General features: G+C 41.3%; 1 protein-coding gene across 31 annotated transcripts in view; it reads left to right on the forward strand.

Annotated features, from left to right (window-relative positions):
- The first annotated feature begins 1,285 nt into the window (after positions 1–1,285).
- The window catches only part of TMCC1 (transmembrane and coiled-coil domain family 1), a 254,921-nt gene continuing 237,716 nt past the window's right edge, over positions 1,286–18,490 (forward strand). For 15 of the 31 annotated variants that reach the window (XM_078351744.1, XM_078351755.1, XM_078351746.1 and 12 more), the window contains exons 1-2: positions 1,286–1,578; positions 12,322–12,568. Coding sequence is in view for 3 of the 31 variants with exons in the window: in XM_035273785.3 (XP_035129676.1) it covers positions 12,530–12,568 (39 nt within the window). In the remaining 28 variants the exon portion in view is untranslated. Of the gene's footprint in view, positions 1,579–8,523; positions 8,616–12,289; positions 12,569–18,340; positions 18,439–18,490 lie in introns of all 31 variants that reach the window. The other 16 variants (XM_078351742.1, XM_078351753.1, XM_078351762.1 and 13 more) reach the window with 5 other exon arrangements.

Here is an 18,490-nt window from a genome sequence, read left to right on the forward strand (position 1 = left end):
GTGACTTGACATTGTGCCTCTGCACTCCAACCTGGCGACAGAGCGAGACTCCGTCTCAAAAAAACAAACAAAACAAAACCAGAGATAATGATCAAGTTACTTACCCTGCAATCCTGCTGAAAAAAACCTGAATGGCTTCCCCAAACACTCAGATTAAAGTTCCAAATCCGGCCCGGTGCGGTGGCTCATGCCTGTAATCCCAGCACTTTGGGAGGCAGAGGTGGGCTTGCCAGATCAGGAGTCCGGATCCAGGAGGTCAGGAGTTCCAGATCAGCCTGGCCAAGATGGAGAAACCCCGTCACTACTACAAATACAAAAATTAGCTGGGCGTGGTGGTGCGCGCCTATAATCCCAGTGACTTGGGAGGCTGAGGCAGGAGAATCGCTTGAACCCAGGAGGAGGAGGTTGCAGTGAGCCGAGATCGCGCCACTGCACTCCAGCCTGGGTGACAGAGCGAGACTCTGTCTCAAATCAATCAATCAACCAATCAGTCAATCAATCCCAAATCCTCATCTGTTTTTGCCTACCTCTTCCCACACTCGCAAGTCTACTCCACATTCAATGTTCTTTAGTGCTCTCCATTCTGGCCATGCCAAAACCTCAACCCTTGGAGCAACTAACTCCTCCCAACTCAATTCCTCGGATTCTACCCTCTTCCTCTTCAACTAAATCAATTCTCCTCATATTCTCTTAGTACCATACACCTCTCAGAGGACTTTTACTAACTGAAAACTTAATTTTGTTTGACTCTTCCAAGAATGTTTTCCTTCTCCACCAGATCTCAAACTTCACGAGGCCAGGGACTCCGTTGCCCCATATGGTACTCGCAGCTCCTTGAACATGGAAGAAGCCTCATTACATAAGTCATGAACTTAAAAATAAATTGAGAAAACAGGAATTATAAAGAGATGGGCTGGTGGCTGCTTACGATTCCTTCAGTGGTAGTATCTAGGGCAAAATAATGACAGTTTGCCCTTTTCCAAGCAGCCTGCCAGGTGGAACGAAGGCCTTGCGACTGATATACAAACGTGTGATCCAGAGCGGCAGGCAGAAAATCCGACGAAACCCCATATTACTCAGCGGTGTGGTTCCTACGGCGAGGGTGGCTCGGTTCCTACAGCTTTTTGCCAGGAGGAGCTCACCTGGAGCAGCTCAGTACTACCCGCACAGCGCAGCTCAACCAGCCCAGTAACCGCGTGGGTGGGCGGGCTAGAGGCGGGGCCTTGCCTTCCAGAACCCATCCCCGCCCCCTGCGGCGTGCGCGCGCCCGTCCGCCTTGTCCCTTGCGCGTGCGCCGCCGGCCGCGAGGCGGAGGCGGTGGGCGGTGGCAGCTGCGGAGGGGGCGCGCGTGCTCTCGCTCCCTCGCGCCGGCTCGCGCTCCCGCGTCGGGGCTGAGGCGGTGGCGGTAGCGGCTGCGACTGAGGCGGCGGCGGAGGCTGAGGCGGCGCGGGGGGAGGGCCGGGAGGGGGGTGGTTGTGGGGGATGGACCGGGCGCGGCGGCCGCAGTGGAAGGAGCAGGCGCTTGAGCTCGAGCGACGGCGCTGGCGGAGACGCCGGCTGCTCCTCCCCTCCCCGCCGGTGAGTGAGCGCCCCCGCCCCGGACGCTGGCGGCGGTCGCGGCCCCCTCACGGCCCTCCGCGGTGGGTGGGGACAGTCGTGAGGGAGAGTGGCCCGGCGGCAAAGCCGGCGCAGGCCTGGCCTACCGCTCGCGGCCTGGCGCGGCTCGGACCCACAGTTGCCCCCGTTCGAGGTTGAAGCCCCGGGCCTAGTACTCGACCCCCAGCATCCCACGGGGCCTCTTTCCTTTCCCGGCTCATTACGCTGTCATTTTGACCCTGGGGTTCCCCTCTCCAGCTCCTCGCCTCGTCCCCTTCCCAACATCCCAGGGCCGAGGTGAGGGAGGGGCGTGTGAGAAGTCGGGCCAAGGCCGGAGGGACTGTTTAGCAGCCGGCTCCCTTCGGGGTCTGGGGTTTTAGGAGCCCTCGATCGCCATGGCGTCCCAGAAGTTAGCCACCAGGACTCAGCCATTTCCACCTGCAACCAGTTTTGCACCTTTTGTTTTGGTTTTGAGCTGTCGTTCCAGGCGAGGAGGGAGCCCGGCGTACTGGGGAGAATAGGTGGTGGGAGGTGGGATGGGAGATGGAGCTGGCCGGGCCTGGCCTCAGGATGCCCCCTATTAACGCTTGTAGGATAGGGGGAAGGGGTACCGCGAGTTGCACCTTCCTAAAGGGCTAGAGATGTGTTTATAGCTTGCGAATCTCTGCTTTTTCAGCCTCAGCAAAGGGGTATAGTGTTGATCCGTGGTTGGTTTGGTTGGTCCCTTAACAACATTCTTGGTGAGGATTCCCCAGGTGAATCTGCCGTGGAGTTTCTTGAAGCTGCCCACTTGAACTGTTGGCTACCACCCCCCTCACACCCCCACCGTCCCCCCAACACCCGTTTGCTTTTGTGACACGTTGCACGTTAGTCTTGGTAGAGCCTAGCCATCAGGTACCTGTACCATAAGCATCTCTATAAATGGTCTGAATTCCTAAATTAGCTTATTCTGTTAAAAAAAAAAAAAAAAATCCAGGGCTTAAATCTCAGATAGCTGCTTTGAAATAAAACAAAACCTTGATTTGTTCCAGGAGTTAGATACATTTTTTTCTCTGTTTATTAGAAGATTGAAACTCAAATTGTGAGTAGGTGGTAGTTTTACTAGTGTCATATGACAAAATGATGCTTATAGATGGGATTTTAACTTAACAATACCTTGTCCTCTACCAAGAGTTGGCTTGCTTTTTTTTTTTTTTTTTTGAAATCACACACCCACTCTCTGGCTAGTGTAGAAAGATTAAAAAGCTGCTTCTGGTCTGTGGGTGGTAACCTTTTAATTTATAAAGAGTTTTGAGCTGCTTATAGATTGCTGATCAGCATCATAGGAAAAATTAGACATTAAAATTTCATTAGCATATGATGTAGATCCGTTATGAGCATTGATTAAAATTTGATATGCTGTTGGTGCTGTGTACTGTGTATAGGAATGAGATTTCTCAGAGCCTTTGCCTCTTAAACAGAAGCACAGACCACTGACAATGTTGTGACACCTTGCAGTAGTTGAGAGACTCTTTTCTGAGCACAAAAAGACCTTAGTCTACAATTTGATGAAGAACCCCACTGTTACTTTACATTCTTTGAAGTAGAATATTTCCCGTTTCCTGCAAGAGTACTTCTGCCTATCATAAATTTACAGAGCCTATAATGGCTGAGGGCTTAAGTTTAAGTTCCTCAGAGGGGCATTTATGGACCATTCATTAATTTACTTATCAAATATTTATTTAACCCTTACTTTGTTGCAGTATGTTTTCTAAGTAGTGGGCTACAGTGGTAGGACAAAACACTCAAGGCCTCTTCCCTAATTAAGCTTTATTCTTTATATATGGGAATGCAGAATATACAAAAAACAAGCAAATAGGATCATTTCAGTTAATGATATAAATCAGTGGTTAGTAAAATTTTGGTAAAGGACCAGAAAGTATAGTACATATCAGGCTTTTTGGGCCATATGATCTCTTTTGCAACTATTCTGTTGTAGGACAAAAGCAGCTATAGACAGTACATGAACAAACATGTTTGTGTTCTAGTTAAACCTGGGACACTGAAAATTGAATTTCATAAAATTTTCACATATCACAGAATATTATAAGTTTTAAAAAATATTTTCCCCCAGCCATTTAAACATGTAAAACCATTTTTAGCCATAGAAAACATGGGGCAAGGTGAATTTGGCCTATAGATTATTATCTAGTCTTTTATAGAAAAAGTTTGCTGACCCTTGATATGAATTATGAAAAAAATAAAACAAGCTGATGTGACAAGTGAATGATTGAGAGGTGGGTGGAGGGTTATTTAGTGAGAGGAGGCATCACTAAGTAGAAGATATTTGAGTTGGGACCTGAAAAATGGGAGTGCTTTCCTGGTAAATGAAACAGTGAGTGCAGAGGTCTGCAGGTACCAATGAGCTGCTTTTGTTTTCCAGTCTTGAACTTCCCCACGTAGCATGTCATTCTAATCTTTGTGTCCTTGTTAGAATTGTTAGAATGTTCGGCATGTTGTGATAGGATGGTACCTTTCTATCTCCTCTTCCTGATCCTGCCTTACAATACCCATGAATAAGATTGCAGTGGACTTGCACCTCAATCACACGGTTAGGTCTGAAAGTTAGTGCATGAGGCAGAAATCATATAAGATGAAAACTCTGCTTGAAAATTCCATAAATTGCTCAAAAAGTATGATATGCATGTTTTTGTGTATATAAAATTCTTACAAATATTAAAGGCTGAGAGCCACAGAGCTTGGCTGAAGGAAAAAGCAAGAGGAAATAAATTGTCGTATAGATATCTGGACTTTCAGACTATTTTGCTCTTTAAAACTGCTGTGGAAGCCCTATCAGAGTGGGAAATGGTGCAGAATTTTGATATGTTCCTGTTTTCATGCAGGATTTAATTCTATTTTTATATTCAGCTGCTATTACATTAATACGTGCTCATAGATGTGTTGTGAATATTAAACAAGATAATATATTTGAAAGACCCCTACACTTAAGATAGTCAATAAACATTTATAGAATTAGAATCTGATTTTTACTTCTTTGGGCCCACATACATACTGTCCTTTGAGAAGCTATAGAGAACTTAGCCACCTGCTTCCTGTCTTTCCTTGTTGGCATTTCCTGTTGTGGCTCTACTGAACAGCTGTCACTTTCTTTGTCCTAGAGCATCTGTCACATTTTGTCAGAAGTTGGCTTGTAAGTTAAATGGGTATATGATATAACTCTGTTGGTTCTGCCACATGACCCTTAAAGTATTCGAGCACAGCTATTATTGTCTCCTAGTTAAGTCTTTACTTTTCAGAGCTAAATGTTTTCATTTCTTTCTTTTTTTTAAAGATAGAGAGAAACAGAGTCTCATATATTGCCTAGGCTGGTCTTGAACTCCTGGCCTCAAGTGATCCTCCTTGCCTTGGCCTCCAAAAGTGGTGGGTTTAGGCATGAGCCACCATGCTCAGGCATTCATTCATTCATTCATGCATTCACTTACATGTATTTTTTTTAACCTTGCTACTCTGAAGTACATTTTAAGGTACAAACTCAAGTTTTATCACCTTGACCAAGTCTTTCCTGATAATTCTAGACCTTCTTTATATTCTTAATATACTTTTTACTCTTCAATTTATTTTTTCTTATTTTTGTATTTTATACAAGTTTCATGAGCATTTGTCTTCACAGTGCAACAACAAGCTTCTTGAAGGCAAAAACCATGTTTGAAGTATCTTTTATATCCTAGATGCACTGAGTAAAATTCCAGGGATGCAGTTGATCTTAAGTTTGTTATAATTTTTTAAAATAGACTTTAAAATTTAGATTTAGAGAAATATTGCAAAGATAGTACAGAGTTCCTGCCTACTCTACACCGTTTCCCATATTATTAACGTCTTACATTTATGTGGTAAATTTGTCACAATTAATAAACCAATATTGATACATTATTACAGAGACCATACTTTATTCAGATTTCTACAGGTTTTTTTTCCTTAATGCTCTTTCACTGTCCCAGGATACCACATTACATTTAGTAATCATGTCTCCTTAGCTCCTCTTAGTTGTGACGGTTTCTCAGACTTTCCCTGTATTTAATGATCTTGGCAGTTTTGAAGATTTCTGGTCATATTTTGTTTGTTGGTTTTTTCGAGACAGGCTCTTCCTCTGTCACCGAGGTGTGATCTCAGCTCACTGCACGCTCGATATCCTGAGCTCAAGTGATCCTCTGACCTCAACCTCTGGAGTAGCTGGGCCCACAGATGTGTGCCATCATGCTCTAATTTTTATACTTTTTGTAGGGATGGGGTTTCGCCATGGTGCCCACGCTGGTCTTGAACTCCTGGGACCAAGCAGTCTGCCCTCCTCAGCCTCTCAAAGTGCTGGGATTACAGGCATGAGCCACTGTGCCCAGCCATGGTCAGGTATTTTTATAGAATGTTCTTTAGGATTTGTCCGATGTTTTTCTTATAGTTAGGCCAGGAATGTAATATGCTTTTAGAAGGAAGACCACAGGGGCAAAGTGTCATTCTCATCATATATTAGTATAAGTCATATACTACCAATATGACTTATCAGTGTTGCTATTAACCCCGCTCATCTGGCTGAGGCAATGTTTGTTTTCTGCACTGTAAATTTACTCTTTTCTCCTCTACTCTGGAAAAGAGTCACTAAATACAACCCACACTTAGTGGTGATGAGTTCTGTTCTACCTCCTGAAGGGTGATGTATCTACTTAAATTTCATTGCTTAATTGTTTCAGCTTTGGCCATTGGTAGCTTTTTAAGTTGGCTCCTTTATCCTTTCTCTTTGACATACCTCCAACGTTGTGAGCATTAAAAAAGAGATTACTCAAAACACTTTTTAAGATATAATATATTGGCAGCCTTCTTCCTTTTTGGCAACATAAGATGCTCTAAGGTTCATCTTACATATTTTCTGCTCCAGTCTTATAATCAATGATTTCTCCAAAGAGTGCTGGTACCTTTTATTGAAGAGTGGTATTACAAACCAAGATCTGGGTGATAGATGTGCTTGTTGGTACTGATGTGTTGTTGCTTCTATGCCCTCTCAGTTGACAGAGGAAGGAGATATATTTGTACATACTAACCTATATATATACACATATTTATATATATTTCTATATGTAACTGTATATTAAACTAAACTTGACTTCATGATGTCTCCAACTCTAATTCATTACCACATGTATCATTCTAACCTTACCTTGCTTATATGTAACCTCCCACTTCACCAGTGAGAAATCTGGCTCCCACTCTCCACCAGAATTTACTTAGTTCTTCAGTTCCAGCATACACCTATAGTGGTTTCAGAACTGTTAATCTGTATGCCTATGGAAAACTAGCGTATCCACTAGAACTTATGGATAGTTCTTTTTGCCTTTAGTTTTATAGACATCACTCATTCCCAATGGTTTTTAGGTTAGCACCTTTCCCTACTCCCCAAAGTCATCTCATATATTTGTAATAGATTTAGATTTTGTCACAGTCTCCTTTTTTTTTCTGAGATATCTTTATCTCCTAATTATGAATTTGTATACATTAAAGTTTATTCTTTGTGCTTTAAATTTCTGTGGGTTTTGACAGACTTCTAGTATTTTATGTTTAATGTTACAGTATCATACAAATTAGTTCCACAGTTCTAGAAAGTTTGTCTCACTTATTACTTCCCTTACACCAGCCTCCGGCAACCTTGCTGATCTTTTTACTGTCTCTGTAGTTTTGCCTTTTTTAGAATGCCAATATATTATATCTTAAAAAGTGTTTTGAGTAATCTCTTTTTTAATGCTCACAGTATTTTGTTAAGTAGTGGAAGATATAGGTGCAAGATAACTAACATTCAAAAGTTTTTTTTTTCCTTGAGGTAAAATTAACATACAATTTATGATCTGCAATATGTAGTTAACCATTTTAAACATACAGTTCAGTGGCTTTTAGTTCATTCACAGTATAACATGTGCCACCACCACTGCTGTCAAACTGTAGAACATTTTTATCACCCCAAAAAGAAACCCCATACCTATTAAATAGTCCCTCTCTTTGTTCTCTAGCAACCACAGTCTGATTTTTGTCCTATAGGTTTGCCTTTTCTAAACATTTCACGTAAGTGGAATCACATATTTTATATTTTTAGTAGAGATAGGGTTTTACCATCTTGGCCAGGCAGCTCTTGAATTCCTGACCTTGTGATCCACCTGCCTTGACCTCCCAAAGTGCTGGGGTTACAGGCGTGAGCCACTGTGTCTGGCCGAGATTTTCTTCTTACTAGCTACATTCCCTCAGGTTTGAACTATAATAGAATAGCATAAAATATTGTTTTCCTTTTTTCTTTTTTTTCGAGACGGAGTCTTGCTCTGTCACTTAAGCTGGAGTGCAATGGGATGATCTTGGCTCACTGCAACCTCTGCCTCCTGGGTTCAAGCAATTCTCCCACCTCAGCCGAGTAGCTGGGATTACAGGCACCTGCTGTCATGCCTGGCTAATTTTTGTGTTTTTGTAGAGACAGGGTTTCACCATGTTGGCCAGGCTGGTCTTGAACTCCTGACCTCAGGTGATACTTTTCCTACTTCAGCATCTGACCCCAAAGCTTTGTTTTGCAGCTATTGCTTTGACAAATTCATTTTCCTCAGGAAGACTTGGCAGAAATTTTCTTCTTTTGCCAGTTTGGGGCAGCGTGACCAATTCATTGAAACCTGTTCCTGTTTTTCAGATTTCTTGAAAGCACGGACCATTCTTTGCTGTAGCTTATTTATTTATTTTAAATCAGGATCTCACTTTGTGGCCCAGGCTGGAGTGCCTTGGTGCGATCGAAGCTCACTGTAGCCTGGACCTCCTGGGTTCAAGTGGTCCTTCTGCATCAGCCCCTTGAGTAGCAGAGACTACAGGCCTGTGCCACCATGTCCGGCTAATTTTTGCATTTTTTTGTAGAGATGGGGTTTTGCCATGTTGTCCAGGCTGGTTTTGAATCCTGAGCTCAAGCGATCTGCCTGCCTCGGCCTCCCAAAGTGCTAGAATTACAGGTATGAGCCACTACACCCAGACTGCTGTACTTTATTTGTAAATGACTTTCGGGTTCCATTGAGACAGTGAAAAAATAGATAAATTATATATTGACTACCTATTGTTTTTTATCTCAGGAAATTTCCCTGTAGGCAAGCCTTCAAAGGGTTTGAAAACCACTGTTTGTGTAGTAGAATACTGAGCTGAAAACAAGATTTTAGTTTTGATTTTATTTCTTCAGAAGACTCTCTCTTGTCAGACAAATAGCTTGTACTTTAGAGCTTCATTTTATAAGGAAGAAATAATATTGACTGATTTATAGGAAAGTGTAATGGGAACTGAGTTCTAATAATTAGGGTACTTGGAGGTTTTTGGAAGGTAAGTATGATGGAAGATATGTATAAATTTTTTTTATTTTATTTGGTAGAAATGGTGTCTCACTGTGTTTCCCAGGCTGATCTTCAACTCCTGGGCTCAAGTGATTCTCCCGCCTCAGCCTCCCAAAATACTGGGATTACAGGTGCGAGCCACCATGCCCAGCCTGAAAATTCTTGATAGTGCTTTTTAATTTACTTTAATAATGTAAATGAGTCTGCTCGCACTATAATAAAAGTCTTTGTCAAGTATGTATGAATATTTTGTTTATATATTTTACCTTTTTGGGGGCTCTTGGTTATTTTGTATAGTTCTAGATTTCTACATGGTATTTTTCTTCTGATTAAAGGACTAATGTTTCTTGTAGTGCACATTTGCTGATAATCCTTTTATTGTTTGGATATCTGAAGAAGTCTTTAATTTGTTTTTAGTTTTAGGAACTATTTTCATAGGATATGGAATTACTGTTGACATTTTCTTTATGATGCTGTTTCACGATCTTCTGGCCTGCATTGTTTCTGATGAGAAATCTGCTTTCATTGGGTTTATTTTTCTGTATGTAATATGTGGTTGTTTCCTTCTGGCTGCTTTTATTTTTCTCTTTTTAATTTAATTTTTTTATTTCTAAAAAGAATTAAAATAGAGACAAGGTTTCACCATGTTGGCCAGGCTCAACTTGAACTCCTGGCCTCAAGTGATTCATCCCTCTTGGCTTCCCAAAGTGTTGGGATTACAAGGATGAGCCACCACTCCCAGCCCAAAAACTTATTTTTTATTGTAGTGAAATGCGCATAATTAAACGTTTACCATTTTAACCATTTTTTATTTCTTTGTTTTTGAGAAGGGTCTCACTCTGTCAACCAGGCTGGAGTGCAGTTGCGTGAACATGGCTTACTACAGCCTTGACCTCCTAGGTTCAAGCCATCCTTCTGCCTCAGCCTCCTGAATAGCTGGGACTGCAGGTGCCTATCACCATTCCTGGCAAATTTTTACATTTCTTTTTTGTAGAAATGGGGTCTCACCATGTTGCCCAGCCTGATCTCGAATTCCTGGGCTCAAGCAATCCTCCCACGTTAGTCTTCCAAAGTGCTGGGATTGCAGGCATGAGCCAACACACCTGCCCATTTTAACCATTTTTAAAATTAATTAATTAATTAATTTAGAGTCTTGCTCTGTCTCCCAGGGCAGAGTGCAGTGTCGTGCGATCTTGGCTTACTGCAACCTCTGCCTCCCAGTTTCAAGTGGTTCTCCCAACTCAGCATCTTGATTAGCTGGGATTACAGGCATGTGCTACCACACACCTGGCTATTTTTTTTCCCCGTATTTCCATTTTTTAGTAGAGATGGGATTTCATCATGTTGGCCAGGCTGGTCTCTAACTCCTGATCTGGGATAATCTGCCCACCTTGGCCTCCCAAATTGCTGGGATTACAGGTGTGAGCCACCATGCCTGGCCGGTTTTAACCTTTTTTTTTTTTTTGAGACGGAGTTTCGCTCTTGTTACCCAGGCTGGAGTGCAATGGCGCGATCTCTGTTCACTGCAACTTCCGCCTCTCGGGTTTAAGTGATTCTCCTGTGTTAGCCTCCTGACTAACTGGGATTACAGGCATGCGCCACCATGCCCAGTTAATTTTTGTATTTTTAGTAGAGATGGGGTTTCACCATGATGGTAAGGCTGGTCTCGAACTCCTGACCTCATGATCCACCTGCCTCAGCCTCCCAAAGTGCTGGGATTACAGGTGTGAGCTACTGTCCCTGGCCTATTTTTGTTGAGTTTTAAGGGTTCCTTGTATATTCTGGATGATAGGTGATCTGTAAATATTTTCTCCCATGCCATATTCCTCTGGCTCCTTTTAAGATTTTTCCTTATGTCTGGTTTCAAGAAATTTGATTTTGTTGTGCCTTGGTGGAGTTTTAGCTTTCTTTGAGTTTTTTGCTCTTTTTGTTAAGCTCTTTGAATTTGTGAGTTTATACTTTTCATCAGATTTGGAACATTTTTTGGCTATTATTTGTCCAAATATTCAGACATCCCTCCTTGGATTCCAATTACAAACATATTATTAGGTTCCTTGAGGTTGCCCCATACCTTACTGATGCTCTGCTTTTTTCCCTTGGTCTTATATTTTGTGTTTCATTTTGGATAGTTTTTTTTTTTTTTTTTGAGGTGGAGTTTTGCTCTTGTTGCCCACCCAGGTTGGAGTTCAGTGGCCCAATATTGGCTCACTGCAACCTCCGCCTCCTGGGTTCAAGCAATTCTCCTGCCTCAGCCTCCTGAGTAGCTAGGATTACAGGCATGCGCCACCATGACTGGCTAATTTTGTATTTTTAGTAGAGATGGGGTTTTTCCATGTTGGTCAGGCTAGTCTTGAACTCCCGACTTCAGGTGATCCTCCCACCTTGGCCTTCCAAAGTGTTGGGTGGATAGTTTTTATTGCTGTGTCTTTTCATTCGCTCATCTTTCCTTCTGCTGTGTCTTGCCTGCTGCTAGTTCCATTCAATGTATTTCATTTCAACCTGTTATATATATTCTGTAATATGTGGTTTGATACAAATGCAGTGATGTAGCAGGTATCAATAAATACTGCCTTAAGTTGTTGCCATAATAGATTTCTTATTCTGTATGTTAGGTAAAAAGGGTATGGAAACCACTCTATACGTCATATTAACTTTGATACCCCTTTGTTTTCACGTTAACTTTTAGTTCCTCTGCCAAAACATACATATGTATTTTTTTGTAAGATTATTCTACATTTTCTGCTGAGAGTGTACGTCTGCATTAGTAGTTCCACAATATTTGTTAAGTAAGTTGCCAGAATAATTGGTCTGTTTGGCAGACTGCACACAAATATTTACCTATGATTGGTTGTATGATATGACCATGATTTTGCTATAAGAAACTTGAAATTGATTTTAATATTTTCTTTACTATTATCAGAGAGCTGGATTACCTGCTGAAGTATACTTTTGATTATTGCTGTCATTAATAACTCAGTGCCAGCTAGGTGTGGTCACTGGTAATACCTCCGTGTGATCACTTTTTGTTCACTAATGTTAATTTAAAAAGTTTTGCAGCCTGAGAACTGATATACCTCAGAAATATTTCAGATTTTTTAGATTTGGGAATATTTGTATTATACGTATCAGTTAAGCATCCCTAATTGGAAAGTCTAAACTCTGAAATCCTCCAATGAGTGTTTCCTTTGAGCATCATATTGGGACTCAGAAAGTTTTCAGATTTTGGAGCATTTTGGGTTTTGGCCTTTCAGACTTGGGATGATCAGCCTGTCATTGTTTGTTAGACAGTCGTTTACATTCAGTAGTTCTTTCTTTTCTTGCTCCTCTGTCCCAGCAGGTATTAATCTCTGGAGAAGACAGATCCACAGTTAGCACTTTCTTCAGATGCTGACACTCTGTGAACAGTAGCTCTGGTGACAAGATTTAGAAGACAGTGTCCATCCTCCCAGATTGGATCTCTTTTTCATATGGATCTTCTGTTTCTATGTCTTTTTTAAAAAGAACTTTTGGGAAACCTTTTGGATTACAACTGTTCATCCTCATCTATGCAAAGAAAGGAAAGCTATTGCTGGGATTTTGAGGAGGTATGTCTTTTTGTCTTCTGCAAAATCACATCACATAGGCACTCAGAACAGTGTAAAATAATTACATATTCGGCTGGGTGCGGTGGTTCAAGCCTGTAATCCCAGCACTTTGGGAGGCCGAGGCGGGTGGATCATGAGGCCAGGAGATCAAGACCATCCTGGTCAACATGGTGAAACCCCGTCTCTACTAAAAATACAAAAAATTAGCTGGGCATGGTGGCGCATGCCTGTAGTCCCAGCCACTCAGGAGGCTGAGGCAGGAGAATTGCCTCAACCCAGGAGGCAGAGGTTGCGGTGAGCTGAGATCGCGCCATTGCACTCCAGCCTGGGTAACAAGAGCGAAACTCCGTCTCAAAAAAATAAAATTACATATTCCTCTCTAGAACTCAATTCTCATTCATTTACTTGTTCCATCTTCCTTTCTCTCATTTTCTCTTTTTTATAGCAACTGTGGCTCAACAAGAACTTTCTTAATGTATGTAATGAAACAGCTTATTTCCTATATTCTTCCTGCATGTTATTAGACATGGGATTACACTTATAAGTAACAGGGAGCAGCTTGAACTCTGTTTTTAAAAACTAAAATGTTTTAATTTTATTTTTTATAATAGAGACAGAGTCTTGCTGTATTGCCCAGGCTGGTCTCAAACTCCTGGGCTCAAGTGATCCTTCAGCCTCCCAAAGTGCTGGGATTGCAGGTGTGAGTCACCATCCCCAGCTGTAGCTTGCATTCTTATTTCTCTAATTGAAATTGTGACTTCGGTGAACTGAGTTTGTTCTCATTCTGCATAGACACTGGATGGATTAGGAAAGTTTAGTACCCTTAGCATAATATTATGGCTATGTGATTTCATAGTCTGGTTCAGTTTCATTGGCAAGAGGAGGAGTGATATTGTAGAGTTTTGAACTAAAAATTGAGACTTCAGTCCCAGGTTTGACATTATTCCATACTTTGAGAGTTAAAGTATGTTTGCTTTCTCACCTTTAAAATGGTCTTACTGTTACTTGCTCTACACAGCTCGTGGGATTATTGAGAATCAGATGAGAAAATCTGTGTGATTTTTATCAATATAAAGGATTGTTATTGCATTATAGACAGTTAGATATATCTGTTCTTTTCGCTCAGAATATTCAGTTTTTCTCTCTGAAAACTTTTTGTTTTTTTTTTTTGAGACAATGCCTCGCTCTGTAGCCCAGGCTGGAGTGCAAGGGTGCAGTCATAGCTCACAGCAATCTCACACTCCTGGGCACAAACAGTCCCCCTGTGTCAGTGTCCCAAGTAGCTGGGACTGCAGTTGTATGCCACTGTGACCAGCTAATATTTTTATATTTTGTACAGATGGGGGTTTCACTATGTTGCCCATGCTGGTCTTGAACTCTTAAGCGCAGTGATCCTTTTACCTTGGCCTCCCAAAATGAAGGGATTACAGGCATGAGGCACCATGCCTGGCCTGAAATAACTAAATAATGCATAAATGCGATTTTTAAATTTATGATGACAGATTCTAATGAGAAAAGTAAAAGGAAAGGAGTAATAGAATATATTGAAGGGAAGGGGTTGAGTGTTCACAGATGGATTCACACAGAAAGTGACATTTGAGTAAGGGCTTGAAAGAGGTAAAAGAGTGAGCCACACACATGCATGAGAAGAACATTCTAGGCATAGGGAATCACAGCATACAGGTCCTCAGACAGAAGCTTGCCTGAGGAATGGTGAGAGTGGGTCCTTACTTGGTGGCGCTTTATGGAAGTGCTTTTCAAACTTTAATTCACACATGAATTACCTTGGTTCTTATTAAAATTCAGATTCTAGTCTCATAGGTCTGGTATAGGACCTATTACTAATAAGCTCCCAGGTGCTGCTGCTGTTGGTGGTGGGTTTTGTAGGACTTTAGCTTTTATACTAAGCAAAATAGGAAGTTTTTGGAGCATTTGGGCAGTGAGCAGATTTATATTTTGACATTTTCATTTCTCTGACTGCTGAGTAGATAGTGGTGGATTGGGCAAGAACAAAAGCAGAAATACTAGTTTGGAGACTATTATATAATCAAAGTGAGAGAAAATGTGGTTTGTTCTAGATAGTAGCAATGACTGTAGTAACACATGGTCTGATTCTGGATATATTTTTCTTTCTTTTATTTTTTTTTGAGATAGAGTTTCGCTCGTTACCCAGGCTGGAGTGCAATGGCGCAATCTCGGCTCACCGCAACCTCCACCTCCTGGGTTCAAGCAATTCTCCTGCCTCAGCCTCCCAAGTAGCTGGGACTACAGGCGCGTGCCACCATGCCCAGCTAATTTTTATATTTTTAGTAGAGACGGAGTTTCACCATGTTGACCAGGATGGTCTCGATCTCTTGACCTTGTGATCCACCCGCCTCTGCTTCCCAAAGTGCTGGGATTATAGGCGATTCTGGATGTATTTTTCAAGTAGAGTCAGCAAGTTTTGCTGATTGGATATGTGCTGTGAAAGAAAGGAAAGAGTTAAGGTTTTTGTACTGAGTTTCTGGAAGGATGCCGTTGTCATTTATTGAGATGGAGGACTGAAAGAGGAACAAGTTTCCAGAAGTAACAGAAGCTCAGTTTTAGATGTAAATTAAAGATGCCTATTAAGACTTTGAGTTGTTGGGTAGACAGTTGGGTTTAGGATCTGCTGGAGATATACCTCTGGGTATTGTTAAAACATTATATTTAAATCCAGAGAGCTGGATGAGATCTCTAATTAAGTGAGTAGAGATGGAAGTAAGAAACAGTTGAGAACTTAATTAACTCCAGAGTTTAGAGGTTCCGGAGATGAGAAGGAAACATCAAAGATGACCTAGTAGCAGTAGCCAGAGAGGTAAGATGAAAACTAGGTTAGAGGGTATCCTGGAATCTAATGAGGAAAGTGTTTCAAGGACTAGAGAGTGATCAGCTGTGTCAAATACTGTATTTGAGGTGAGGGCTGAGAATTAACTATATGATTTAACAATGTGGTAATTATTGGTAACCTTGATAAAGAGTAGTTTTAGTGGCGTAGTTGGGGTAAAGTCTGATTGGAGATGTTGTCTTTCCAAATGCAAAACATTTCCTAAATGCTGATGAGACTGGGTACTCAGATTAAAATCTGTAACTCTAGGTAGATGTTTTTGGCAGGAGAAGATTTAAGATATTTAAGTAATATTATTAACAAGTGGCTTGATTAATTATTCATTTAAAGTAATATTGGGAAATTTACTTTGAGGAGATCTTCAGGGTTTTTTTTTAAATTTTTATTTATTTACTTTTCTGTAGGGATGGGTGTCTCTATATGTTGCCTAGGCTGGTCTCAAACTCTTGGCTTCAAGCGGTCCCCCTGCCTCAGCCTTCAAAAACGCTGTGATTGTAGGCATGAGCCACCAAACCTGGCCCCTACATTTTTGATTCACGCCTTCAGGATTTTAAAAATTGTCCTTAGCAATTATTATGAAAAAGAAAAAAATGTAAGGATTGGCTAGGAGCTAATTAGCATTAGTCACTCTTCTTTCTTAGGTTATAGGGCTGAAAGACACTTTAAATATAGTCTGTTCTGTCAGTGGGGCTTATGAGAAGAACCTCTTCACACTCCTATTTATTCTTCTTTTTTTTTGAGATGGAATTTGCCCTTGTTGCCTAGGCTGGAGTGCAGTGGTGCAATCTCGGCCCACCACAACCTCTCCCTTCCAGGTTCAAGTGATTTTCCTGCCTCAGCCTCCTATGTAGCTGGGATTATAGGCATGTGCTACCCTGCCTGGCTAATCTCCATGTTGGTCAGGCTGGTCTTGCACTCCTGACCTCAGGTGATCCACCCGCCTTGGCCTCCCAAAGTGCTGGGGTTACAGGTATGTGCTGCCATGCCCAGCCCTATTTGTTCTTCTTGAGTAAATGTATCCAGTCTGTGTAGCATCCTCAGCCAGATGAGCATATAAATAACCAAAGTGGATGGATGTGGTTAGATGTAACTTAGTCTTGGCTTTTATGGAAGACCTCTTTTTCTTCATTTATTTAAAAAAAATTTATTGAATACTTCCATATTTGTTGGTTCTGTTGTAGGTGTTGAAAATACAGTGGATAAAAGCTTCTACCCTAATGGAGTTTATGTTTTAGTGGAAATGAAGTAGCAGATTGGGGCCAAGACTTGTTAGTGGTCTCACATTGGTGTAGGTAATCTTTTTTGTTTGTTTGTTTGTGTTTTTTTGTTTTGTCTTGAGACGGAGCTTGCTCTGTTGCCCACACTGGAGTGCAGTGGGATGATCTTGGCTCACTGCAACCTCTGCTTCTGGGGTTCAGGCAATTCTCCTGACTCAGCCTCCCCAGTAGCTGGGATTACAGGCGCCTGCTACCATGGCTGGCTAATTTTTTTATTTTTTATTTTTAGTAGAGACAGTGTTTCTCCATGTTGGCTAGGCTGGTACTTAAACTTCTGACCTCAGGTGATCCACCCACTTCGGCCTCCCACAGTGCTGGGATTACAGGAGTGAGTGACGGAGCCTGGCCCCCCCCCCCTTTTTTTTTTTTTTTTAAATAGCGGTGGAGTCTTGCTGTATTGCTCAGGCTGGATGAACTACTGGGCTCAGGTGATCCACCTACCTAAGATCCTGAGTAGCTGTGACTACAGATGTACCACATGCCTGCGTCTAGTATTGGTCATCTTATGCAGTGTGGGCATATGGAAAACCTGAAGAAGGTTGTTAGCTGATTTTCCTTTCTGACAACTTAAGACAGTACTCAAATACTGTGGAGAATAAGGAAAACAGAGGTAAGCAATTATCTGACAGACTTTATTAAGAGAGAAGTAACATAACACTCAAAGGAAACTTCATATATATGAAGTTTATTTTCTACTTTTTATTTGTCTTATCTGTTTTTCTTTTTTTAGAGATAGAGCCTTACTCTGCTGCTCAGCTGGAGCACAGTTGTGCAATCATAGCTCACTGCAGCTTCAAACTCCTGGGCTCAAACGATTATCCCACCTTCCCCTCCCAAGTACCTAGGACTACAGGTGTGCACCACCATACCCAGCTAATTTTTGTATTTTTTGTAGAGATGGGGTCTTGGTATGTTGCCCAGGCTCAAGCAGTCCTCCCACCTCAGCCTTGCAAAGTGTTGGGATTATGGACACGAGCCACTGCACCTGCCCTCTACATTTTATTTATTTATTTTTAATTTATTTTGTTTTTTGTAGAGATAAGGTGTTGCTGTTTTGATGAGGCTGGTCTTGAACTCCTGGGCTCAAGCAGTCCTCCCGCCTCAGCTTCTCAAAGTGCTGGGATTACAGGTGTGAACCACTGTGCTCAGTTTTAGCCTCTATTTTTTAGATTCTTAGATGCCATAAATGGCAGCTGGTGGAATTGATTCCATAGTAAATTGAGTCAGAAGACATTAGAGAATCTATTATAGGCAAGGCATTATGCCAGGTGCTGGTAGTCAAACAATAATTTTTAGATACTTTGTAAAAATATTAGCTTTGACTCACTTTTAGAATTCTCTTTTGTGTAATATGAATCTAAAAGAAACTTTAAATTTTTATTTTAAACTCATTTTGAATGGGAATATATAGATGTTGAAAAAATAGAAAGTCTCACTTTAATCCCTGATTCCTGGTCCTCAGTTCTCCTTCTTAGAAACAATCATTTTTACCTCTTTTTGTGTCTCCTTCCAGATATTTTATGTACATATGTGTATATATGTACATATATATTTATAAAAAACTCAAATAGAGGTCTGCTGTTCAAGCAAATCTATACCTTGCTTTTTTTTTTTCCTCATAAAATATAGGGTGAGGATCCCAAATTTGAAAATCCAAAATCTGAAACCTTTTGGGTGCCAACATAACACTCAAAGGAAATGCTGCTTGGATTTGGGATGTTCACCTGGTATGTATAATGCAAATATTTTAAAATGTGGAAAAAAATCTGAAATCTAAAC

This window comes from Callithrix jacchus, chromosome 15, assembly GCF_049354715.1.
Source record: "Callithrix jacchus isolate 240 chromosome 15, calJac240_pri, whole genome shotgun sequence".
In the NCBI taxonomy this organism is placed as follows: domain Eukaryota; kingdom Metazoa; phylum Chordata; class Mammalia; order Primates; family Cebidae; genus Callithrix; species Callithrix jacchus.